Source organism: Furipterus horrens, unplaced genomic scaffold (assembly GCF_987537825.1).
Source record: "Furipterus horrens unplaced genomic scaffold, mFurHor1.1.pri manual_scaffold_4, whole genome shotgun sequence".
Classification (NCBI taxonomy): Eukaryota; Metazoa; Chordata; class Mammalia; order Chiroptera; family Furipteridae; genus Furipterus; species Furipterus horrens.
In genome coordinates, this window is record NW_028327174.1 from 156723449 (window position 1) to 156750763 (window position 27315).

The 27315-nt window shown below is 44.1% G+C and overlaps 1 protein-coding gene across 1 annotated transcript; it reads right to left on the minus strand.

The window, feature by feature from the left end:
• On the minus strand, positions 1 to 26986 carry KLF9 (KLF transcription factor 9). The gene is made up of 2 exons (XM_090274170.1): positions 25532 to 26986; positions 1 to 3449 (listed from the first exon to the last, which is right to left on the minus strand). Exons 1-2 carry the CDS (start codon positions 26034 to 26036, stop codon positions 3220 to 3222), a joined length of 735 nt encoding a protein of 244 aa, XP_090130296.1. The 5' UTR covers positions 26037 to 26986; the 3' UTR covers positions 1 to 3219.
• Positions 26987 to 27315: the final 329 nt, after the last annotated feature.

A 27315-nucleotide genomic window follows, 5' to 3' on the forward strand; every position in this document is an offset into this window, starting at 1 on the left:
TTAAATCTTTATCATTTTTATTATTTTTATTTGGACAACATATATACATATGTACAAAATACCTACTGTCAGAATCCTCTATTATAATTTCATTTGATTTACAAAACAGGACAGCAAAATAACTTAGGTCACTAATACTGTACAAAAATAAAACTGATTAAACAGTTGTAAAGATCAGTATCTTACAGTGTTACAGATCATTCACCTGTTGTGAAAGAACATCTCAATCTATCCAGGGTGATGAGTGCTGTGCTAAATCTGCAAACTTACAACTAATCAGTTTCTGTGATTATAACTACCAAATATAAGTCTCAAAAGAAGCATGATGGAGAGATAGACCTTAAAGCCAGGGCATCATTCCATAGTGGTGAAGGGCTTTCTTCTTCCCTAACCAAGGAGAGGAGTTATCTTAACTCTAAAACTATTAAATTTTCCAGAATATGACAACTACTTACAGTATTAGATCAAACAACTTTTCTTTCTTTTTAAACACCTGCAACAGTCTTTCAAAAAATTCAGTTTGGTTAAAAAAGTAAACAAAAATTACTATCCTGCATTTGGATTTTTATAAGTTAAATCCATGGTCTTTTTAATATAAAAAGTAATTGTTTCATAGTTTTAGTGTTCAATGAATCCTAGTAGTCCTAGTTGAACCATATCGTGATGTAGTAATCTAATTAGAATGCTGGTTCCTGTCCTGTGACATTTTCAAACAGAATTTGTCACAAAGAATAAAAAGCCTTGAGTTTATACGTTACATTACTATAACATATAATAGAATATCAAATATGTGTTCATCAACAACTTGAGAAGGCAAGGAGCAACTTTGGGGGGGAGTAAATTGTGCATTTTTTTTAAAACAAGTTGCTGCATTTATATCCATCTACATGCTGGACAAAAGCCACATACAGATTTACTCCTGAAACTACAAAGATTGTCTTTCACTGACTTTGCCTGGTTTTCCTTCGTTTCTTTCTGTGAGGGAAAGATGAGTTTGTACAAGTTAGCGGGTTGCTAGGCAACCCCAAACTCCTCGCTCACTTAAAGGCCGCGTGCAGAGGATCACAAGCAGAACCATTCCATGAGTTCAGCAAGAAACAGGCAGCCTACCTATTTCGTATGGAAGAACAGATGTCCTTAAAACTTATTTTGGACATAGAAATTAAAATTTGGTTTAAAATAAGCGTTTCAAAAATCTGAAACAGAGGTAGAAAGTGTTCTTTATTTTTCCTGACACGTTTTCCCATGAGAAAACACTTTCCTTTTTATCCCATGGACTGCTCCCAGTCCCTAATGTTAAAAGCAGTTCTCTTTATAGAACTACTAATAAAACTACATTGGTAAAACAAAACAAAAAGAAAGAAAGAAAAAAAGAAACAAAACACTGTGCTAGTGATGGCTATTGTATTGGAAGTCTGCGTCAGCTGTGACCCCGGCCTGCTGCAGGAGCCCACACTGGTTCTGAACTGGAAAGGAGCATGTATCAGGTGAAATGACAAGTTCACCGACAGGGAGGCGCCCTAGGTTTACACCACACATCTTATAGCACATGTGCAAACCAGCGTGCACCAGAGCTCCCTGGTTTAAATATCAGATAAAACTGTCAGAAGGCGTTATTTCTGAAGAACAAAAAAATGTAAACATTTCCCCACAATCACTGCTGACTCCCCTGTTTGAGGTTTCTTCTTCACTATGAAAACTCAGCTCGCTTTTTTTGACCACGTAAAGGCCAAAATGAAGTGTTCAGGTAAATGGCATACTATGGATGTAGTGGTTTAGGCCATTGTAGACACCTGGATACAAGATACATCGTAGTGAGGCGTCTGATGTGAAAGATACAGTGATGTGTTTTCCTTCGTATGTATGCCATGTGCCTTTGCTTTCCAAAAGGGACGATTTTGCAGTCTCCTCTGAAATCTTCGTGGTATTTTCCCTTGGCACTCACTGTTTAGAGGGGTGTATTTTTCTTTTCACAGGTCAGAACCCTTTTCATTTTACATAAATCTTGCACCTGTTAGTGGGAGTTGCGTAGGAACATGGGAAGGAGACCAACAAGCCTTTACCCGGCCCAACATAGGTGTTTCCAGAGCTAGCTACTGTTATGCACCCATTCAAATAAAACCCAACAGAGTCAAAGCCCTCTCTCCCTTCATGGCATTATGGTACAATAAGGTGATATTAACTAAAAGGAATAGGAAAATTTGGAAAGTTAATAGAGTCAAAATTCTGTTTGTTCTTTTTAAATTTAAAAACAAAACAAAAAAACTACCCTCCCTCTCCTTCAGCATCTGTTGCATATATTCTGCCCTCACATCTGCTGATTTCTTAGGGAAACGTGTATACTGTAAAATAAGCAGATTATAACGTGGTTCCAAAAAGAATGTCTGCTTCTATCCTTAAAGCATGAACTTAACTTATTCATCCTCTGCATTACAAATTAAAGTGCAGCTTATGTTAAAAAAGTACAATTCATACAAAGCAAGGTTTAAAAGTTCCATACTTAGTGTAACCTTTCCAAGGTTTGTCTTGATCAGTATAAATTCAGACTGCTTACCCATTGACTATAAGTAACTTTTTTTGTTTCCAAGTCTTTAGATGACAGGTCATGCTGGAGATGTGCTCTTGCTTGCATAAAGACAGCTGTGCTATGGAGTTTTGTTTTTTGTTTTTAATCTCAAAAGTTAATGTGATTCAAGAGAGTGGTCTTGCTAAAGAAACTGAAGCACACTCGTCATTACATTAAAAGGTACGAAAACAATTCTGAGAGACAGCAAGCAGAAAGGGCCCAGAATCACCGTGTGATGCCAGTCAACTCACTCAGACTATGTACACCAGTGTTGAATCTTTAAATTCTGCCCCAGTCTTGGCCTTAACCCTTTTCCCCCACCCGTTATCCCCCCCCCCAAAAAAAAAGAAAATAAAGGAGAAACAAAAAATAAGCATTTGCCTTCTCTCCAAAAGTCAGAGAAGGTTCAGAGTTGCCTCTGCAAGGGGACCAAGTGTGGACTTTGATCTTGGGCTACACTGTGCTTTTTAAAAACAATGTGGGGAGGGGAAAATTAGAATATTGACCAAAGAACAGGACTTCCTGTGCTGGCAGGCCTCTTCTGGGGCTTAGTTTGCACATGTCTGTCTGCTGGGAGTAGTTTTGTCTGTCTGGGTCTGGGTCCCGGTCCGGGGTCCAGGGTCCGTCCCTTCCTGGCTTCTGTGGGTAGCACCTCACAAAGGGTTGGCCAGTGCCTTTTTGGATCGCTTGATCATACTAGGGTGGAACTCGGTGTGACGCCGGGCGTGCTTTGTGAGGTGGTCACTCCTCATGAAGCGCTTCTCACAGAGCGGGCAGCGGAACTGCTTTTCCCCAGTGTGGGTCCGGTAGTGGCGGGTCAGCTCATCTGAGCGGGAGAACTTTTTAAGGCAGTCTGGCCACGTGCAGGGAAAGGGCCGTTCACCTAAGAGAAGGGAATCAAGACAGGATACAGTTTAAAGAACATGCAACAAAATTTCTGAAGGCTGGTCATTGTCAACAGCCCTATGACTCAAAGGAGAAATCCTTTGTATGTGAGTGTCAGGGGCTGAATTATGTGCCTCCCCCCCACCCCCCGCCCCATTTGTATGTTGAAGTCCTAACCTCCAGTTCATGAGAATGTGGCTGCATGTGGAGATGGTTAAGGTTCAATGAGGTCATGAGGCCGGGCCCTAATCCATGACTCGTGTCTTGAGATGAAGACAGACACAGAGAGGAAAGGCCACGTAAAGAGGCTAGGAGAAGACGGCCATCTCGAAGCCAAGGAGAGAAGCTTCGGAAGAAACCATAGCTCTGTCAGACACCTTCATCTTGAACTTCCAGCTTCCCAAACTGTGAGAAATAAATTTCTGTTGCTTAAGCCGCCCAGTGTGTGGTCCTTTGTTATGGCAGCCCTAGAAAACTAACACCATGAAGAAATTGCTGAGAATCACTTCTAAGCAAATGAGCTTCCTCCTTTTTACCCAGTGGATCCCCAATAGCCTTGGAAATTACGTGTTCTGGTTTTATTCTACATGGTTGCTGGTTCTGTGAGTTCTCCCAGAGGAGTAAAAAAAATGCAGGCCTTTGCTGAATCTCCTGGCATTGCAGAGATGGAAGAGGACTGAGGCATGTGCTCCAACTAACTTCCCACCCGTAACAGGCACGCCCCCTTGAGCTCTGAGTGCTGTGGCCACCCAGCCACTATCTGAGCAAGTCTGGTGACTGGGAACCTGCTTGTTCCTCAGTACCTCTTTCGCATACACTCACTGATGCACTATCTGCCTTCCTGTGAAGGCCATGTTTTAAGTCGTATTGCCTTCACGCTAAAGATGTTTGTTCCCTCTGCCACATACTAGTCCTTTTAAATATCTTAAGACAGCTCACATGTCTTCCTCTAATCTTTCCTTATCTAAACAATCAGGGTTTCTTCCATTTTTCTCATAAAAGAAGAACCAACATTATTCTAAAATAATAACCTAAGTGCAGGCACAGAGCTAAAAGCATTATCTCACTGAAATCTCACAAGACACCCATGGAGGCTGCCCATTTAACAGATGAGGAAACAGAGGCATTAACACTCAATAATGGTTCCACATCCTTCCCGATTCCAGTTGCTTTCCTCAAATTCACATTATTGTCTGTGTCTCATTTAAAGGGTAGCAAAATCCTGCCTTCCAGATGTGATCAGGACAGCGCCAGGGACCACCTGACCCCCTAGAATCCAGAATGGCAGGGAGGTGCTGTGTCCCTGTTTGGGGGACACAGACAAGCAAAAAGGCAGAATGAGCTGTTTAAGGTGAGAGTCTTGCTGGTGCCTCTGGTGAGCGCCTGCTGCCCCCAGCTCGAGTGCCAGCCAGCTCATCACACCTTTCCAAGCTCAGCCCAAAGCTTCACAGACTCAGGGCTCACAGACCCCTGGTTTCCACAGAACTCTCCAGACACTCCTTCGGTAGCTGTGAGGCCTGAGTATTTCCTCACTCCTGTCCTCACCTTCCTGGAACCCAGGGAGGGACTCCAAAGGCTAAAAGCTGTCCAGCGTGGTGCGTCCGAATCATCCAAAAGTTATTCTTTCTTCTCCCGGCCCCCCCACCCTGTGCCAGAGATGTGGAAATAATAATAACAAAACAAAACCTCTGTCATCTCCCCGACAACCTATAATGACTAAAGTGTAATCCGCTGTTCTCTTAAGCAGAGCGATGGCCATCACAACTTCACCCGGCAGGTTCTTGTGGGAAACCCAAGGTGGGCAAAACAGTAGTGCATACAGTAGTCCCCCCTTACCCACGGGGATGTGTGCCTGAAACCACAGACGGTACCAAACCCTACACACACACTGTTTTTTTCCTGAGCATAGACTTTATGGCGTCTCTTGAGCACATCTGAATTGCCAGCATCACTATTCCTGCACTTTGGCGCCATTATTAAGTAAAATAAGGGTTCCTTGAAAGCTCTCACTGATACTGCATCAGTCTTTGATAAATGAGATGGCCACTATGTGACTCGCGGGCGTGGAGCGCGTACAGCGTGGATGTGCTGAACAAAGGGATGATTCGGGTCCCAGGCAGAACAATGCAAACAGCAGAATGGTCAACACACTACCTAGAATGGCACACAATTTACAACTTATGAATTCATTATTTCTGGAATTTTCCACTTAATATTGCCAGACTGCTCTTGGCTGTGGGTAACTAAAATGGCAGATAGCAAAACTGCAAAACTGCAAATGGCAGATAGCAAAACTGCAATGGGCAACTCTAGGCTGGGGTTTAGGTATAAATTCTCACTGAGCTCTGTGCTGAAAAGCCACGGCAGCGAGAAGCAACAGGAAACCAATAAATGTTGAGCCCAACCTGAGGTGGATGCGTGCTAGGTTTAATAACACATGCGGATGCTCACTGCCTCTGGTAGGGACAAAAGGAGCTTCAAACTGAACTCTCTGAAAAACTCAACGGCATGGCGTTGAGAACTACACTTCGCCACTTCAGTTGCATTAAACAGTCTTTTAACCCAGTTCAGCAGAACTCTGAGCAAAAGCTGAAATGCAGGTTGTCACAACCTAACATGGTTGAGCTTCCCGGGGGGCAAAGACAATGTCACATCGGACTCTTGTGCTACTTGTGCTGCCCAGCATTTAGTAAATGCTTTCTCTTTCTCTCTGTATGTGTGTGTTGAGTCTGCTCAACCTCTACGCTGCTCACATGACCAAAGCCTGCTCAGAAGTTCCTGGATCACTGGGCAAGCCTTCTGGGCTGCTCCAGAATTGGACTGCAGCAAAGTCCTCTCTAACGCCAATGATGTGACTGTAGGAGAAATGTTCTTTTAAACAAGTTATGTTAAAAATACATATATATGTAATAAAGGTTCAGAATTCATAGAGTGAGAAGTTGTAAAACCGAAACAAAAGAAACCCAAATCTCCCCTCTGCTCCGTCCTTACTGGAGCCCCCTCTCGCTGCTTCGTGATTTGGTGGTGAGGAAAGCGACAGAAAGGAAAAGCAGTGTTTGCTCAGTGCTCGTTAGGGCAAACGTGTGCTCGGAGCGGTGTGAATGCTGTTTAGCTTGCTAACTGGCACACGTTTCTTTCAAGTGAGTCATGAGAGGAGGTTAATTTATTTGAATGGATCTGTCTCCACTGTGGGGAAAAAAAAAATGGATCAGAAGACCACTCTGCTGTGTGCTAGGGTTATAAAAGAAATAAGCCCCTCCCTCTGCAGTAGGAAGACGGTTTTATGGAAGTGAGAGTGACTGGGAAACTGTCGTGAAGCCTGAAATAGCTGTATGCACAGGAGAACTATTAAGTGTAGATGCTCATAATTTACATATATTTCAAGTGTAATCAGGGTCCATTCCCATTGAATTAACTTTCAATTGATCTAGTTATGGCTGCAGTCTCTTCACTGCCCCGCAGAGCTGTCCTCATGTGATCCTTCTCATTGCTTCTAACCCAGACGCTGTCACTGACCTAGCATCCTTATCCCCGAGTGTTCCAAAGACAGGGCCACCCAGAGCCCGGCACACACCAGAGTCTGCAGCAGCCTTTGTTCAACTCATACAACTTGTATTATTCAAGTTTACAATTTCCAAGCATTTTTTTAAATGCTTGGAAGTGAGCTGCCCGTGTAAAAGCTCCAGGATCACTTTTGATTCTTCTTGGATCCTTTAGAAAAGCACTGGAAGCTTCTGAACAATGCACATAATCAAGGGTTGGCAAACTACCGCCCACAGCCAAATGTGATCTGCCGTCTGTTTTTGTGAAGTCCACGAGCTAAGAATGGTATAAACACCATTCTTCGATTTGCTTTTTACCTAACGGTTGGGAGAAAAATCAGGAGAATAATAATATTGTGACAGGAGAAAGCTATACGAGGTGCAAATGTCCACGTCCATACACAAAGCTGGACCGGACACGGCCGTTCGCTCCCATCGTCCATGGCTGCGTGTCCGCTGCAACAGCAGGGCCGAGCAATTGCTGACGAAGGTTGTGCCGCCCACAAAGTCTAGAATATTTACTGTCGGGTCCATTATAGGAGGCTGTCTGACCCCTGATCTCAGTCTGAAGATCTGAACTTCTACCTGGGGTAAATCCAAGTGTCGTCAGAGGCCAGACACATAATAAAAATGGGCGAAATGTCAGGTGTATAAGACCACGGGTTGTGGTGGGATCCATGGACAACGGGAGGGTGCTTTTCCTTCAGAAAGGTGTTCAGATTGAGCACTTTATAAAACATGGTGCCAGCCAAGCAGTGTGTCTGTGCAAAGGACCCTGGATTATTCTTTGGACTTACAATTTGCCCTTTATTACAATTTGCCCTCTAACATCATCCCCCTTTTGACCCCACGGAGAGTTTGTGTACAACCTCCTATGCATGCTAGTCAATGACAGACATATAATAAGGTATCAGCTAGAATATGATGCATGTTTTACACCTAAGAAAGTATGGATTGGGGAAATCACATGCAAAAGAGGAAGAGAATTTTGGGCTGAAGAGGACAAGGGATGATGTGCAGAGGAGGAAGGAGGCTGTAGAGAGACCACGGGGAGACCTGGCCAAGGCCTTGCCCTCAGCTCAGTGTTAAAGCTCCCAAAAGATTCCTTCTTCATACCAAACAAAGCATATGGCAAATCAGCTATCAACTGAAGAATATTTAAACTTGTCTTTAGTATTAATGAGAGAGTTACCATCCTCCTGGGGGAAAAAAAAAGAAACAGACATGTACTAGTGCTTTATTTCTGGCTTCACAGGAAAACACACCCAGAGGCAGTGACACAATAAACTCTGCTTTTCTGGAGCAGAGCTGTTAACAGCACAAGTTCCTCTGCGTTTTCAATATTTATAGAACACTCCCCTCCCCTTTCAGCAACAAGCTAAGCACCTCTCGCCGACAGACTCAGCTCAGAGTATAAAATAAACTTGATCAAAACTGCTCCTGAACACTGCACCGAATGTGTAATGACTCTCTTTGCAGAAACAGATCAGGCCTCCAGAAGTCCGCTGGGCCTCCAGTGGGTTCAAGAGAAGCGGAGTGGGGCCTGCTGGCCATGCACTTGCCTGTTTGGCACAGATGACAGCTCATTGCTTTAAGAAGGAGCCTGCACTCCACCTGGTGACTGGTATGACTATGCCAAGTGAAGCTGCTGCTCCTTAGTAAAGTCTTGAAAGGAACAGAGTTGAGTTCTCTGTACAGGGAAAGAGGACAAGTGCAGGATTGCTAACTGGACACTCCCCACCCCTCCGGCCACACCACCCTGAAAGTGCCCTATCTCGTCTGGATACTCCCCACCCTGTCAGGCATGAAGAATAGTTCTCTCTCTCTCTCTCAAAATCAATAAATATATAAATAAGAACTCTGAAGCTTCCATTGCTTCTAGCAAAAGTAAAACAAATCTAAGGGAACTGACCTCCTTTTCAGAACAGAACTCTAAGATGCTAATTAAGAATGATAATTTCTTGACCCTGGCTGCTGTGGCTCAGTGGATTGGGCATCGGTCTGTGAACCAAGTGTCACTGGTTCGATTCCCAATCAGGGCACATGACTAGGTTGCACGTCAGGTCCCCAGTTGGGGGTGTGAGTGAGAGGCTCTCTAAAAATAAATAAATAAATAAATAAATAAATAAACAAATAAATAAATTATAAAAAAAAAAAAATTATAATTTCTCACCCTGCCTGTTGTGGCTCAGTGGATTGAGTGCTAGCCTGCGAACCAAAGGGTCACCAGTTTGATTCCCAGTCAGGGCACATGTCTGCATTGCGGGCCAGGTCCTAAGTTTGGGGTGCACAAGAGGCAATCACACATTGGTTTCTCTTCCTCTCTTCCTCCCCCCTTGTCTTCCCCTCTCTCTAAAAATAAATAAATAAAATCTTTAAAAGAAAAAGAGGGGTGAAAAAAGCATGATAGCTTCTCACAGATGTACAAAATCAATGCTGCCTCTTGAGGAAAAATAGTGGTTTTTGATTGCAAAAAAAAAAGCAAGTGGGATTCCTGAGATAAAAGGATAATTTGATATTAGAAAATCATATTGACATTATTCCCCATTTTAACAGGCTAATACACCAACCCAAACCCCCCCCCAACACACAACACATCTTGCCTTGACAAATGCAAAACAGTACTTGAGAAAATTTAACATCCACCCCTAATAATAGTTTCTATAAAAATAGAAGAAAAAGCTTGTTAACAGGGCAAAAAATATAGATCTGAAACCTTTCCCCAGCAAGGTCAATAGTAAAATAAAGGCAGCATTCCCAGTAAAGTCAAACTCAAGGCATGATGGACCCCCACCTCCACCCACCATCATTGCTATTTTCTATGGCTCAGGAAATGTTAGTTGAGTGCAACTAGATAAATAAGAAGCAAATTGTGGGAGGAGGGAGTGAAATAGGAATTATTTACAGTTGACAGAACTTTCTATTTGGAAAGTCTAGATAAATAACCAAAAAACTAATATAAATTAAAAATGCATTCATAGGTGTAAGTATACAAAAGAGCAATGGTCTTCTTATATGCTAACCACAGTCAGTCAGAATTAGCCTAACAACAAAAGTTTAAGACCTGTGTGAAAAAAATTATAAAACTCTAATATAAAAGAAAATGAATAAAGGGAACATTTACCATGCTCTTGGATGATAAGACTCAATGGTAAGAATATGGCAATTCTGTACAAATTCATCTATGAAATTAATACACCCATAGAAATTCTTTTTTCTTGTGCTTGACAAAATTATTCTAAAGTTCACTTGCAAGAATAACTATGTTCAACCTGCCAAAGAACTTTAGCATTAGAACAATAATAAGTGAAAACTTGTAATCCAGTTATTAAAATGCATGATTAAAGCTGCAACAATTAAGATGGTATGATGTCAGCACGGGAAAAGACAAACCAGTGGAGCAGACTCGAGACTGAAAATAAAATCAAGACTCCATAGGGATGGAATATTGCAAATCAGTGAATGAAGGATGTTTAATTTGATAAATGGCATAGATATCTAGTTTAAAAAAATTAAATCTGGTTTCCTACCCTATGTCTTTCACTTAAATAAATTCCCAATGGGCTATACAGTATATGTAAATGTAAAAAATAAAACTATAAACATAAAAGAAAATATAGGTGAATATTTTTAGAATCCTGGAATGGGGAAACTTTCTAAACATGAAACCAAAGGCAGAATCCTACTTGAAGAATAGTTTTGAAATATGTAAAAATGTATTTCAAAGAAATTTAAGAACCAAAAGAGCCTTGGCTCAGTGGACTGACCACTGACCTGCGAACCGAAGGGTTGCCCGTTTGATTTCCAGTCAGGGCACATGCCTGGGTTGCAGGCCAGGTCCCCAGTTGGGGGCCTGTCAAAGGCAGCCAACAGATGTTTCTCTCACATATCCCTCACGTATCGATGTTTCTCTCCCTCTCTTTCTCTCTCCCTTCCCCTCTCTGAAAATAAAGAAATAAAATCTTAAAAAAGAACCCAAAGAGTGAACTAATTAAAGAAATTGTAATGTATAACAAAAGGTTAAAATCTATAATATGAAAAGGACACTTGCAAATCAAAATGAATAGCCCAATTTAATAAAATTGAGCAAGGATGCAAATAAGTTATACAGTAAGAAATACTAATAGATAATAAATAAATATATAAAAATATATTCAATCTCACAAGTAACAAAACATACTAAATAAGACACCAATGAAATATTTATCTGGCTGGTGAAAATGTACCATTGGTGCAGGCATGAAGAATAGTTCCTCTATTCACGAATGGGACTTATAATTGACCTAGGGCCATCTGGCAAAATATTCATCTAGGAATTATTTTTGGTAACAATTAGATAGGTACACAAAAATATATTGGGATACCAGCATTGTTTATAAAAGATAAAACTTGCTAACAATTTAAATATGTAACAATAAGAGCTGGTTTAGTAGATATAAGGGTAACCACACAGTAGAATAATATGTTTAAAAGGTACTAGATTCATCACATACTGATATCAAAAATGTTAGCAGTACATTGCTAAGTGAAAAAAAAAACAGTGTATGGTCTGTTGTGTTTGTATATGGACATGTATGGAGAGAAAAAAGTCCTGGAAGAAAATATACAAAATATAAACAGTAGTTATCTACAGGTGAGGGGTTAAACAATAACTTCTACTTCTTTCTGTAACTTTCCCTTATATTTTCTAAATTTTTAAAACAGTAAGTACAAATTTTATAAAGAAGGAGTCTTACAGAAAACAAAGGAAACAATAGTGTGTCTGAGTTTAAAATTTTCCATGAATGAATTATATAATCATGGGGAATGGAGGAGTGGGGAGGATTTACTTTCTATTGAGAAATTATTGGAATACTCCAGTGTCCAAGACCAAAGAAGAGAGAAATCATTCTGTTTCTTTCTCAAATAAATTTAGAAAGTGAGAAACTTTCTGAACAAACTACATCTGTTTTCTCACTCCTCCTCCGCCTCCCCCTCTCCTACTTTATCTATACGTGAAAGACCAAGGGCCCTTACCAGAACAGACAGGAATCTCCCTTCAGAGGTGGACTCACACAGACAGTACGGACAGTATGCAGGGCGGCGCTACCAAGGAGTGTCCTCATTAGGAACTGATGACAATGTTCCTGATGAGGATTGAGAGTGTGCGGACATGGGAAACCAAGACCAATACAGCATTCCTCATGGATGAGGCTGGCGGGGCACATATCCACCTATATCTGCCCCGACCCCAGGCCTTTGGTGTCCCTTGTCCATCCATTATCATCTGTCCTCAGTATCTATGCCAAAATGACATTGACTTGCAGGTACAGAATGTGTCTTTGCTTTATTTTTTAATTCCATTACCCTCAAGTGCAGACACACCTATGCAATGGATAGAGGTATGTAGGTCAGCTCCGAGTATAGACAATTCTACATTTCCCTACATAAATCATTCCAATTCATACTGGACTCAAAAATAAAGAAATCAAAACCCTCCTGTTTGCCAAAAATATTGCTACCTACACATGTAGGTGTTCTGGAAAAATAAAAACACTTGACAGGCTTTGGAAGAGTAATTCTGCCTGAATGCCGTCCCACCCTGTTGCCATTTGCTCGTGGCCCCTCTCTGAATCCCTCCTGTGATGTGGCTTCCTTTTATATTTTATGAGTTGACACAACAGCATCACTATAGTTTGGATGGGTGGTTTTGCTTCCCGGCCCCTGTGTTTATCTGTGGAAGCAGCCGGCCCCATGCTTTAGGTTCTGAACTGGGAGGTGGGTGTGTGTCAGTAACCTCTCTCACCCAGCGCTTCCTCACTGGAGCACGCAGGAAGCAAGCCCGTCTGAATACTGCTAGCACGTCCCCCACCTCAACTGACCTGTGAGGCAGCTCATGTGCTGGGACCTTAGAAAAAGATGGCAGACAATAGAGTCTTGACCCTTTCGGTTTTCAACCCAGCCAGAGATATGTGCCGATGTCTCAGTTACATGGCCCCCATCTCAGCAACTCTGAATCGGCAGAGGTGAAGTGACATCCTCACAACCACACAACCAGGTCCAGGCCTAGATTGGCTGCTTCCCACACCCACATTCCTCCTGCCTTCCTAGACTATGATGCCTCTTCCCAGTTATTTCTGGGAATGAGAAATAAGAAATAAACCTTTTAGGCACCAAATAATGAACAGGATATAGATGTTTGATGGCAAAATTATCCTGAGAACATAGGTTCTTTGAATCTTTGCATTCTGGATGATTTTTATGACCATCAAATTTAAACCTGTCCTGTTTCAGATAAAGCTGACTCAGAGGGCAGGTGATACGCACAAGGACACCCTTTGATTGGAACTGGTTTTCAAAATCTTCCTTCAGTTTTGAGCACAAAACAAGATTAGTTGTGAAAGAAGAGCAAAGGCCCTCCTAGATGTAGATAGCGCCTTTTACCACCTGCTTTTCTAATTCTCTTTGGGGAGGGCAGAGATGGTTTATAACAACTAAGTTGCTGTTGAGCTTTAAATTTCACAACAGAGTTTTAAAAATGTAAAGCAGGCTCTAAAGTCTTTAAACTGAAAGTCTCTTGAGTTGCCAGTTTCCTACCAAGACCTGAGCTGTAGAGAAAGAGAGAGACTAGAGGGTCTGTTTGTAGAAAGCAGATGCAGAGGTCTCTCAGTGCCTGGCATTCGCTACTCTCCTTTTAGGAAACAGGCTTGGGCAGTCCCAGGAGTAGCGACTGTGCCCTGGCCCAAAGCATGCCCAGAGCCTGCACGAGCCCCTCTAGGTAAGTCCCCACAATGACTCAGCCTAGGGGACTTGCGCAGCCCCACTGAGAGAAGGGTCTCAGTGCACACCGTGCAGCTTTGCACCCTTCCCAGTGCAGGACGGGGAAAGGGACTGTGTACTATGTGTTTCTGAGCCCACGACCAAGCACTTGGGAAACGGCCACAGGAGGACTGAGTCACAGAGTGCATGGATCTAACATCTGGAGCCACTGTGCAGAGGCCGCTGCAGAAGAGGAGGCCAGCACATCAGGACCCAGACCCGAGCTGGCAGCGCATGGGGGCACAGGGGAGACCACCTTGTCAAAGGATGGCACGCAACATGGACAACCCTCCCATGATGCCAAAACCAGAGGTGAGCCTCTTGCCTAACAAATAATAGATCACTCCCAGGAGAAACAAAGGCAAAGGGAGAGGGAGAAAACTCTGATTTCATGAACTTTTACCCAAAGGAGGATACAATATAATAAAGAATTGACAGAGAGACTCTGAATTGCCAAGGTAAAGTTCTTGCATTAACAGCAGAAATGGGTGGGAGTAAAGGGGTTTAAGAACTATCTAGTCATGGACAGTTACTTTCTACACACTCAGGTTTGCGACGGAGAGGTTCTTACCTGACAAGGGTAGCTACTTTACAAGGGCTGCTGAGACATTTGGCATCGTTAGTGAAAACAAGGATAACCTCCCCATTTGTGCACTTAGTAAAAATTATTTGTAGCATCTACAGCTTCCAGTCTGGGGACAATTGCTATCCCGAAGGCTGAAGCCTCTGGTTCAAAAAAAGACAATGGGCAAAAGAGGAAAACACTGGAGAGGCGAAGAGTGTCTGGTTAGTAAAAACACCTCCTCTACCTGCCAGCGAGGGTGTGCCGCTCAGTCACTGGTGATGCTCCTCCAGCCCTTTCTAGCTTTTCCTCTTGGGGTTCAACCTCTGAATACTGCTGGCACCAGAGTAAGGCTGTGATGCCCACAGACCCTCCCCACACATGCCACAGGGGCTACTGTCAAATAGTTCTCAAGCCTTGATGGAGTGAGCCACTAATCAGTACTGCCTGGCGTCTGTCACTAAAGACCACAAAGAAAAGCAGGTCTGAGCATCCACCTGCACTAAACAGCCCTGCCTGATGGCCCCGGCCCTCCTTGGGCAGGCATTCCTGGCCAAGTGTTTCGAAATTTCTGGGCCAGCAAGACGCTGAGAAGAAATGACTCAGCTTGGAGGGGCACAGCCCATGTTTCTTTCATGCTGGGAACCCCGCCCCAGTGGGCTAATGCTCACCAGACACGCATGTGTGGCTGGCAACATGAGAGAGGGAAAGCCAGCTGTCTGGTTGTCACACTGCTTATTTTCGTTACAATGACAACGGTACAAAACTACTGTAGAGTTATGGCAGCACAGGGATTTAAGTCATTTTGATGTGTTTTTGTTAATTATTTTGAAGATCTAATTTTTGTATCTTATGATTTATTACGGGGTTTTTCTTCGCATTACACACAAGAAATAGACGTCTGAATCCCAATGGGCTTCAGCAAATGAACAGCTCGTCTACACTGTAAAGATGAGGCCTTTATCTATTAGCACACAGGGTGACAACCATTCTGGGCATTCAAATGGATGGACAACTGAATTAAGTCCAAGCGAATGGCACTACTGGCCACGCGGCTGCTGTTACCCTTGTTCCCTGTGAGGATATGTGTATCGGCTTCTAGAACACCCACTGAGGCAGGTCTCCAGGTGTGGGCCCGAGTGCAAGAAATACATGTTGAAAATGATCTGTGCTTACAAAGACCATTTAGCATGTGACTGGTGACCTGCCTTTAGGTTGAGCTCCAGAGATAGTTCAGAGCCCTTTCTCTTCAAAGGAAGGACGAATATGGAGAAAAAAATGTCATACTGATCTGTCTCTCATTTTGTCAAAATCTGCTCTTTGGAACATCCTGTTTATCATTCTAAATGGGTGGATGGCGCGAATGGCTGTTGGTTTTGTCTCTCTGGCACCCTCACCTCTTTTGGGTAATAAATGCCACACCTTGAATTTCCTTTTTAGAAACCTCCCTTTCCTTACTCTGAGTCTACATGTAAATTCCAGAGGTGACCCCACAACCTCAGAGGCTGCGTGTAACCCATCCAAGCCTCAGGGATCGAGTGCGGGGACACACACAACGTTCCAACTCACTGAAGAAGCTGGAAGCCTGGGATGTTTGCTGGGATCATTAGGAAAGGGGAACTGTCTCTCCCAGGGCTTGCTGAATTGACAGGATGGGACTCTGTACTGCAGTCGCCACCTTACTGCCTGCCATTGAGAGACAGCCTGTCCCTAATGAAGCCAAAGCAAAAAACAGCAAAGCAGAGCCACAGAGAGAGGTAGACACTGAGTAACTGTATCTAGAGATACCTGTAAGTAGAGCCACCCCAGAGGTATTGGTATTTGAGCCAATAAAGTTCTTTTTTTTAAAAAAAAAGCAGTCCAAGATTGGATTCTGCTGCTTGCAACCAGGGGTCCTAACTAATACAGCTACGTACCCAGCACTAGGGTCTTTTTCAATTGGAAGGAAGCAGGTTCTGGATAACTATTGGAAAACTTGATCTGAGCCCAAGATTTCTACAGATATTCCTAACTAACCTTCATAAAAACCAACCACAAGGCAGAGTCAGAACACAAGCACAGAGAGCTAAACACGGGTAGCTTTAGGGCCAAACCCAAGAGAGTCATGCAAAACACTGGGTCTCTTCCCACTGGCAGAAACCCATGAGGTCCAGGTCAACAACCACACATGCACAACTCCAAGCACCTAGAAACATGCTAGGAAAATTCCAGAGTAACCCTGGACCAAGTTAACTAACTCCAAGGTCAATTCCTGTAAAGTGAGGATAAGAGAACCTTCCAATCTCATAGGACTTCTATAAGTTTAAATGTGACAATCAATGTCAACCACTTGGCTTGGAACTTAACGTGTAATAAAAGGTGAACGGTACTGTTATTAGTACTATTATTACTAATATTAATATGATTACTACTCTTAATAATTTACTTTCTTACTATTATTGTTACTACTACTGTATTCACTACATTCACAGTGCCTGCTATCAACAGCTATTTGCATATAACAGTGACTCATTAAATATTATTATTTAAATGAACAAGCTGCTGCGGATTAATCTGGAATTGTCAACAAAAATTCTAGGAATAGGGGCTCTCTGGGCAACAGGTGTTAATTATTATATTTTTAATTATAATACTCAGTATATGGGAATACTGTTCTAAATGCTTTAAGTAACTCATCTGAATTAAGCCTCATAACAAATCCATGAGTATGAAATTACCGAACTCCATTTTACAGATGGGAAAACTGAGGCTCAGAAAGTTCTTATAATTAGAGAGTGGTAGAGGCAGGATTCAAATGCAAGGTCTGAGGGGTTGAAGAGCCCTGCTCTAGCCGCTCTTGCTACTTACTGCAGGTCAAGGCCTCTCCTCGCATTCAGGCTCCTTCCAGGGGCTGGTCTCCTCCTCACAGGCTTTACTCTTCTTCTCTGACTGCCTCTCAGAGATGGTGCATCCTTTTTTTCCCTCTCCTCAATGATGATCAGTAAGATTTCATTCAGGTCTGAAATGCCCAAAATGCTCGGGAGGCAGGATTTCTGTTCTTCTGTCGGCCCCACCGGTTCCCACTTTGGTTGCAGTCTGGTCCTCCGGGAGGCACTCACTCCAGAACAACAGAGACTCGCCCTCGAAGAACGTTCCAAGTTTAATACAAATACTACTGCCTGCATTTCAAATCCTTGTCATTTATCTTGTATGGCTTAAGCTCCTGTCTCTTTATTTTAATCTATTTAAATAATGTCCTCACTTTTTTTAAAAGGCTCAATCAGGGATAAATTCCATTGTCCTGTTCACATTTGTGATAATTCTCAATTTCATTAAAAAAAAGTCAAAGGCCCAGTGGCCCTGGGTTTATATGATGAGCTAACTGGTTCTTGCAGCTCTGGAACCTTTATAGTTCAGATCCAGATGATCAATTTTCATCTCAGGATTCCAAAAGCTAACATAGGTCATGATAAACCGAGATTAAAAGGGAAGCCAGCGGGCACACCATCGTAAACATTGGCTTTAAGCACAAATGGAAATAAATGCCTTGGAATATCCCACGCATTTTTTAAAAAATGGATGCATCTCACGCCTTTAGTGGGGAAGGCATTCTCTATGAATAATAATATTAGTCCTATTATTTGCTGAGGGGACTGCTTGAGGCCTGGCTAAGACAAATGTTTATTCTTGGCCTTAATGCACCAAAAAGGTATTAAAGTTTCAGGATGGCTCCAGGAAGGGAGGAGTAGGAACTCTCATAGGCACTGGGCCTTGGGCTGTTTCACAGAGTATATAATACATAAAAGGCCAGCGGTCCAGGGCTGACTCCACTCCTGCCCTTTCACTCATTAATTTGGTTAATTCAAAGCAGATCTTTAAATCAAGGTTAAATTTTTAAAAAAAAAGTTAACCACAAACTGAAATCCTCCAGAGACCATGGGAGGAAAGCATTCAAATCAAAGAGCTGTGAAGAATTCACAGCCAAGGATCATCTCTCCACATGGGCCAAGCTCGGGCCTTTAGCACTTCATCTTCCTAAGAGCCCTTCAGACAGAGTACCTGGTGCCTCCACGTGCTGCTGAGGAAACACGAGACTCAGTGAGGACAACCCACACTATGCTCAGTCACATGCTTGTCAAGGCAGAGAGCCAGCTTCTGAGCCCTGGTGGTGCACTTCCGAACCATCCAAGGCCCTCAAAATGCAATCCCCATCTATCTGAGAGGGTGGGCATATGCTTCTTTAGAGACAAAATGATGGATGTGATGACCTCTCAAGGTCACTTCCAACCTCCAAATTCTATTCTTTTGATACTAACAACTGCTGCCACCAAGTGCTCTGAGTTAGGCCCAGGCCTGTGACTAACTTCCCAACAAAACGTGGGGTGGAGCAGAGGGAGGATTGCTCAAAGACCACTGCAGAGAACCCCATTTCTTTGCTTTTTTAACTGTCCGTGGGGATTTTTTCTTCTCCTTCCTCTTGCCCTTCCTTTTTGCGTGTGTTGCATAGAAACAGAAAATGCCTTTGTACCAATTACTAGGCACTAATTTACACTCTTCAGTGGGAGCTGGGCCTGCTAGAGAAACATTAGGAAAAGGTGGGAGGGTTGGATGCGGGGGAGGAATTGTGCAGGAGAGGCCTGGAATGCTGCAAGCTTTTCCTCCAAGCCTGAGAACAGACGAGGGGGGTGAGGGTAAATCTGGAAACTCTGGAAGTCAAGACTAAGGAAAATGACAATGCTGAGGTCTTGTTTTTTTTTTTTTTTTTTTAATCAAGAATACTAATGATCATCAGGCATTCAGGAATCAAATTGGTGGGTTAGAAAGCCTCCTCTATCCAGAGCATGTCAAGTTGTTTTAGGGACTACTGAGAGTAAATACTGGGAAATCATCCACCCACTTCTCTTCTCCGTGAACTTATTAAGGAATACCATTGTCAGCCACTTTCCCAATGTCGTATGATGTTTCTCCCTGGGAAGTTCAATCTGGGAATTTCCCACAGATGTTGCAGAAACACAAGTTCACGGGATAAGCGTCAACAATTGAGACAGGCACGTAAATCTGACCCTTGTGTTCAGAGCCCAAGAATTCATTTCCCTCAGGTTACATACATCTGTTTTGCGTCTGAAAGCAATGGGGTGTTACCATCAAAACATCACAAAAATGTTTACAGTGGTACCTTCCTCCTCCACCCAGGCCCCATTTGCACCCCTCCCCTCTCTCTTCTCTCCACTCACAGATTTGATTTGAGAGGAAAATCAAGTGAAACAATGCTTTTACTCTGTAATTCTACTCCGCTTGTATTTTCTGCTGTGAAACAGCCATCCTGCCAGCAGCTGAAGCTATTCTAGGGCAACGCCACTTTGTCCTTGCTAGGGCAGCGAGATGGAAGACGGTGGACACGTGGAAAGTGAGGAAGAACAGCGACTGGTCCTTCCCACCACTGGGACCAGGGAAAAGGAGCTATTGGGATCCCCAACAGTCCTTCCTCCTCAGGGTGGGATTTCAACAGTGGGTTGGGCCATCTCTCCTTGGAATCAAGAGAACTTTAACCTGTTGTCAGAAACCCAAGATTAATCCCCACAGGTCATCCTTGCAATACTTAGAAACCTGTCATCTCGCACAGCCCTGTGCTCTCCTCTGGAATGTGAATTGTTACTTTTCCTGACAGGATCCATGAAACTGTGTCTAGACAGTCTCACTGGGGGAGTGGGAGTGATACTGCCCTTAAGGGGGCAAAAATTAGATCTTCGGCAGGTGAAGAAGTCTTGGCTGTTACAATGGTTTGTGGCCTTCCTTCTATATTGATAGCTCTACGATATATTTGTGGTACTAAACTGTTATGGCAGGGGAAGGACAATTTTGGGGGAAAAAATGTCTAAAGTCTCCTTAAGGGTGAGAAAATGAAAGAAAAAAAAGGATAGAAAAACTATGTAAGCAAGCCCCAGCCAGGCTTAGTTGTAAGTCTGTCTTGGATGAGGTATGTCAGGTTATGAAATACCATTTCACGTCACTTTAGGAAGCCCTCTGTAAAGAGGAATGGGCAGAGAGAATGTCTCTACTCCTGAAGAGAAGAGAAGAGAGGAGAAGCTGATAAAGACTGGGCATGAGGTGGGGCTAAGGCTCCTAGCCTAGGGCTGTGGCCAAAATAAAACCTTGCCCTGTCCCTGAACCCCTGCCTGCTGGGTAGTGGAGGCGGATCCTTCTCACACCTTTAATGGCACTAGATTCTCCTGACCAAATCATTGACTCTAAAGGCTTTTCCAGTAATTAAGAGAAAAGAAGCATAGAGGAAGCCTAACACCTATATAAGCAAAATTTAAAAACTTTAGTCTCAGGGAAGAAACATCCCACCTGAGTTAAAATTGGGCATTCCTAGAGAGGCCAGAAAACCTATTTCCCATATTGGAAGGTCCCTTCAGCCAGGTAGTCTTTGCAGCAAAATGTTCAAACAGAATAAGGAGAAACAAAAGCAGCTACTCTTGGGGTGTTCACAGCTCTTGTCTCTCCTTGTTTAACATAAACTTCCTTCTGCCCTATTTTTTAAAAATTGTTTAAATTTTTTTCTATAGCCCTGGTTGGTGTGGCTCAGTGGATTGAGCATTGGCCTGTGAACCAAAGGGTCACTGGTTCACTTCCCAGTCAGGGCACGTGCCTGGGTTTCAGGCCAGGTCCCCAGCTGGGGGTGAGCAAGAAGCAGCCACACATTGATGTTTCTCTTCCTCTGTTTCTCTCTCCCTCCCCTCCTCTCTAAAAATATATTTTAAAAATCTTTTAAAAAAGAACTGGAGTGTAATGGTTGGGATTTAAATCTTTCTAATATTCAGAATGCTGTAACCAGCATTGTCACGCTCAACCCATTGTCACCATTTGAGGACAGGTAACTTAAATCCCTCCAAAGAGAGTAAAATTGCATCTGGCATGGAAATAAGGCCTAAGGTTTCTATCACTGGGGTGTCAACCAAGTGTGACTTCACAGCAGGCAGTTCTGATGACTTTTGATCTGGAATTTGGATGTAGTTGTTTCCTTCCTCCAAAGACACTCCCCACTCCCAACATACCTATACTCTATGTACCGGGTGACCACAATGTCAGGAAATTTGGAATAAACTTTTTAGAGTGCTTGTGGAGAGGTGGAGGGGGCTCGGGTACAGGATGGGGTCTAGGGAGTGGGCTTGAGTGGGTGTTTGTGGAGGCCAGTTTGGGGTGTATGCTGGGAGGTAGAGGAGTGTGTGGTGTGGATGTGCGGACTGTGAGGGACTCTGGAGTGTGTGTGTATGTGTGTGCGCATGTGCATGCGGAGGTCGGGTGGTGACATGGGTGTGGGTCTGTGGTGGTATACCAGAATAAACTTCAAGTTGGTTGCATTTTCAGATACTGTCCTCGATATGCTTTCAGGCAAAGTACTCCAATGTATCTAATTGTTAATATGAAGCATAAATAACTGTAAGGTATCCAAAATGTCTGGAAACAGAAAACAGTGTATTTGTTGCACTTTTTTCAGACTAAGCATGGATCTACTGCTTAAACTTTAGAGGTACAACACCTGAGAGGATATCTGATCTAGAGGCCGAGGAAAAACAAACTGAGCATAGTATTAGAAAATATAAACTAATGTACAACTTAAAAATAACCTTATCCTATGTTTCTTAATTTTGAAGACCCCCCTATCACACAGACTATAAAATCCAGCATTTCTTGAGGGTCTACTGTGCATGGAATCCTATTAAGTGTTTTACAAATATTATCTTATCTTTGCACAAGAACCTTTGAATTCAGTGATGCTATCCTATTTTGTGGATTTAAAAAACTGAGACTCAAATACAGCAAAGGCTGCAAACTTAAATGCCCAGAGAGGCGATGTAAATGATTAAAATAAGGGTCATTGCCCCATATAAAGAAAGACCAGTTCAAGCCAATTGTTGCTAAGCAGGAATTCAGGCCCAGTATTGCCAGATCATTCGATTTTTCCAGAGAAGCCAGAAGTCTGGATTTGGGCCAAAATCCTCTGATTTTTAGATATTGGTAACTAATTAATTTTTTTAAAACCATATGCTGGCCAAGCCAAACAGATGTGCAAAGCACATTCAGCAGCAGGCCTTGCAAACTCTGAATTCAAGTAACTTGCCTAAGGTCTCACAATCGGGAAACAGTAGGACAAATCAGAACCCAGCTCAGCCCTCCTCAAAAGCATCTTTCTCTTAGGGCACTATAGAAATAGCTGTACTGAATTAAATGGAATTTTGTTTAAATGACTCAACTTCTAAAGTCCTGGTTTGGGCAGGGCAGAGGATAGCCAAGGGGGAAAGCTGGGACAACTGTAATGGAACAATAAAAAAATGGAAAAAAAAGTCATGAAAAGCAAGGACCTACAACCTCAATTACACTCTATTCAGCAAAGCTATCATTAGAATCTAAGGGCAGATAAAGTGCTTTTCAGACAAGGTAAAACTAAAAGAGTTCATCATCACCAAACCATTATTCTGTGAAATGTTATAGGGAATTATATAAGAAAAAGAAGATCAAAACTATGAAGATCAAATTGATAATAAATTCACAACTATCAACAACTGAATCTAAAAAACAAACTAAGCAAACAAGCAGAACAGAAACAGAATCATAGATATGGAGATCACTTGGAGGGTTATCAGTTGGGTGGGGGAAGGGGGAGAATAGGCAGAAAATGCAGGGATTAAGAAACATAATTGGTAGGTACAAAATAGACAGGAATGTTAAGAGCAGTACAGGAAATGGAGAGGCCAAAGAACTTATATACATGACCCATGAACTTGAACTAAGGGGAGACTGCTGGAGGGAAAAGGGGTTACTGGGTAGAGGGGAACAAGAGGGAAAATTGGGACAACTGTAACAGCATAATCAATAAAATATACTTAAAAATACAAAATAAAAAATAGTCACTGGTTCTATGGAAGTGGCAGCTGTAGGAGGCTCTAGAGGAGGTAAGCAAGCAGCCTGAGGGATTCTTGTTGGCCACATCAAGCAGGGGGTGTGGCTAGAATTTTAGCTCTTAAAATCTTTACAGAATGCAGACAGTCCAACTGCTATCTCTTGCCCACCTTCTGGATTTAATACAAACAAAAGGAAAATCAGGAAGCTTCTTACCCCACCCCAAAGGCAATCTAACTGGAAGCTGCACCTGAAACTTTCAAATGCACAAAACCTGCTATAAGTCTCTTATTCAGAGTAGCCTTTACACACCTTTTTCAGAGGCGTACCCTTCTGACAATATTTGCAGACCCTGAGGTTTGGTTCAACCATGTCCTAGCATTACAGAGCACCAAAACATAAATAAGACACCTGCAATTGCTGTATCACTAGTTTCCAAAGACTGACTATAGTATTTAAAACAGAATTAACATTTCATTTCATGTTCCACTCTTGACTGTATAAAAGGTTCTCCTGAAACAGCTGAGCTGACTTGCCTTATGGAGAATTAAAGAGCACCACGCATGCACGCACACGTAAGCAGCCATTTCTATAAATGCCTAAGAAAATCATTCAGCTGAATGGTTCAGAATGTTGGGAATTGGTTTTCTGTGTCGGGCAGACGTAGCTAGCTCACACTGGAGCACTATAGGCCTCCCCAACTGCACAACTGGGCAGCTCCCTGAAGGAGAAAATGCCTTTGCCCAAGGTGGCAGTGGGTGTCCAAGTGAACAACCGAACTCCGGGAACATGGCTGACACAGCCAGGCCCGCCTAACAGCTGTTGGTAACACCCTCGGGTTAATACACCCCTATTTCACCCCTGGCAAGCCACAGGAAAGGTCACATCCCCCAATGCAGACACGTGCCTTTCAACAAGCTTACAGATACAAAGTTTAAAATGTGCTGTTTTATGGCAAGCTGGATGACAACCCCAAACAGAACCTGATTTTGCATTAACCACAGAGGAGGAAATTGTTATATTCCTGTGCCAGCAACACCTCTACAAGAAGCACTTTCCAAAGGAAATAAAATAGGAGATGCAGTTACGTGGCCTTTCACAGCAAACTGAAACAAAATCAACCAATTGTCATTTTAAAACCACAGGCTCGGGGCCTCATCTTAAGAGTGCCAAAAATTACACAAAATGACAACACTGCTCCAAGTAACTCCAACAACAACCTTTTAAACGTGGTGTCATAGGACAGAGGGGAAAGAGGAGCAAGCCCTGTGCTTCCTTGTCAGCACCGCAGTTGTACAGAGACCTTACTAAAGATGGTGAGGCAGCAAGGCCGAGGGCCAACGCTTCCAACTTTTTCTGAGTACGTTAAACAGAACCAACAGAAATGGCTGATCACGGGCCCAGTAAGTCTCCAAAGCCCATTTCATCCTGCAGATGTCTTTCTGGCCAAATTCATCTGGCCAGTTTTGCCTTTTGCTTTTCCTGGGAGAGACCATACCTTAGGGGCCTCCAGAAGGTATGAAAGGTCATTATTACCCTGCCTTGACCTTCAGCAGGGACCACACCTCCTCCTCCCTAACTTGCTCTATTCAGGGTGGAGGGTGAACCTAAGTCACATGGAAAAAAATTAGCTCTGAAATCTCTCTCATTAAAGAGGCTAACTAGTCATGAAGTTTACCCACCAACCCTCACTTGATCAAACTCCTCTGCTGCCTGAAGCAGTGTTATTTTAAACCTCTCTGGGGACTCTTGGTCAAATTTAAAACCACCTTGGCAAGCCCTGAAAAGTAGCAAGCATATAGCTAAATGAGTCCTTAGTCATCCTTAAAAGGTTCCATGTAAAGTGTGCCGCTTCTACCCAGGTTCTGGCCATTTCTCTGAAATCCCACAAGAAAATCAAATAAAAGGTACGCCATTTGACTGCCACCCCCACCCCCGCAACCCCAGCCAGCCTCTGCCCAGGTCCGGTAGCCCCAGCACCGGGTGCGGGAGTCCTGGGGGCGGGACGGGACAAGGGAGGGGCATCACCACTCCCCGCGAAGCCACGCACAGGGGCTAGGACTCAGCACTCACTCTGTCCACCAGTTTAATGCTCTCCGTGGCTTCTAGAGGCTGGCGACAATTAAGAGAGTGAGCTTTCAGTCTCTACACGGTTCAAATAAAGAGTGAAACAGCATCTTATCCAAAATGTTTGCACCCTTTAGGCCGAGTGTGGTGTCCTTAATGCCCAGGAACGCTGCCAGGCCAAAGGTTAACTAACCCCAGAGATCGGTGGGAGAGAGAGACGACGCTAACCTGTATGCACTCTGTAATGGGCTTTGAGATGGGAGGATTTTCCATAGACTTTCCCACAGCCACTGTAGGGGCACTTGTGCCTCTTTTCGGAGGCGTGTTTCCCCTTCGCAGCCACTCCAGGGTGGAGGAGGGAGAGCGGGCTGGGCGCGCTGCCAGGATCCTGTCTCTCCTCCGGGCTGTGGGAAGGACTCGACCCAGATTCGGTGGTCACGTCGCTGTCGGATCCCATATCCTCATCCGGACTCTCCAGACTGTCGCTGCACACCGAGGGGGTCTGGATGGGTCGGTACTTGTTCAGGTCCAACAAGCTCTTGGCGATGGTGACCAGTGTGCAGTAATCCTTCCATGTGTCCCCCGGGTCACCGTGCTCCTTGGTCACCTCGCGCTCAGGTAGTCGCAGTCGCTCGGCGTCCGGAGCGCCCCCATGCTCCGGCACCGCAGCCCGGTTCGAAATGGAAACCAGACACTGGGCAGCCACGAAGTCCATGTAGGCGGCAGCGGACATGGTGCGGGCGACAGCAGCCCCGGCGGCGCGGTCAAACTTGGCGGTGGCTGCAGAGGTTCGGCTTACCCTGCCCTGGCCTCGGACGACGAACACCGCGCGGCGGCCAAGGGGGCGGGGGCGCGGGGCGCTTCCGACTCGCAGGAGCGCCAAGGCGACCTCAGCCCCTCATCTTTACGTAACCCGCAGCGCCTCCGCACGCAGCCGCCACGGTGCTGAACTCGCCACGCTGCCGCCTCTTGCTGCTGCGGTGTCCTGCGCCCGGCGCAATCCCCTCGACGGGCGCGCCCACCGCTCCCAGCCGGCTTCTTTGGAAAGACGCCACACGTGGCGGTCGCAAGTTTATTCGCCTGAATACGCCCCCGAGGCGCTGGGAAAGGAAACTGCAAGAGAGGTACACGCCCTCCGCTGTCTCTCTGAGGAGCTAAAGACCCAGGACATTCACCCGACCACCCCAGACGCAGGTGGCAAGGGTGGGACCAAGAGCCAAGTCTAAGAGACACTTTTCCCCCAGTCCACTGACGGTTTCTGAGCCTCTGCTTTTGCTCGTCCGCACCGTTCCGGCATTCTCTTGCTCAGTAACAATTTCGCAGAATCCCATCACGTCACAATTCAAATCCCCTCCAATTGGCCAGTGGGGAGGGTGATTCAACTCTGTTTACTTTCTCCCCCTGCCAGTCAGAACGGCCTTTCGGTGGAGAGGTGCGTCTAGAGCGGAGGCGTGCGACCAATCCAACTGTTCCATTTCGAAAACTCGTGCTACCCCTACAGCCAAGAACGCTGACATTTAAAAGGGTAACAGCCTGGAGGCTGGAAAGGAGCAGTCGCTCATCTTTTGGAGTGCCTATAGCTCCGGTAGCCAGTCGAGGCCTCCTGGCTCCCGTTCCAGCATGCGGAGCTGTGGAACACACCTTCCCTAGTCGGTTGCCCTCGTTCTTATGATAAGAGAACTTCTGGTTAGGTTTTCCAGCTTGCAAACAGTTAAGTGACTTCCTGCAAACGCTACAGTCCCAGCAACCAGCCTTCCAATCAAAAGTAAGTTGGTTGATGTCACTGACATTGGCACAGCCAATCAGAAGGGCGTTCCGAAAGCAAGCGCTCAAGACTTGTAAATGCTTAGAGCTGTAGTGAAACTGGACACATCCTTGTATTTTGTGTTGTTGGTAGTAGATTTGAGATACGTATGGGGAGAGCAGGGGTGATTAATAAATACAGTGTGTATCTATAATTTAAAAAATTTTAAATTAAGTGTCAGGCCAAGTTGTCCAAAGATAAACACAAA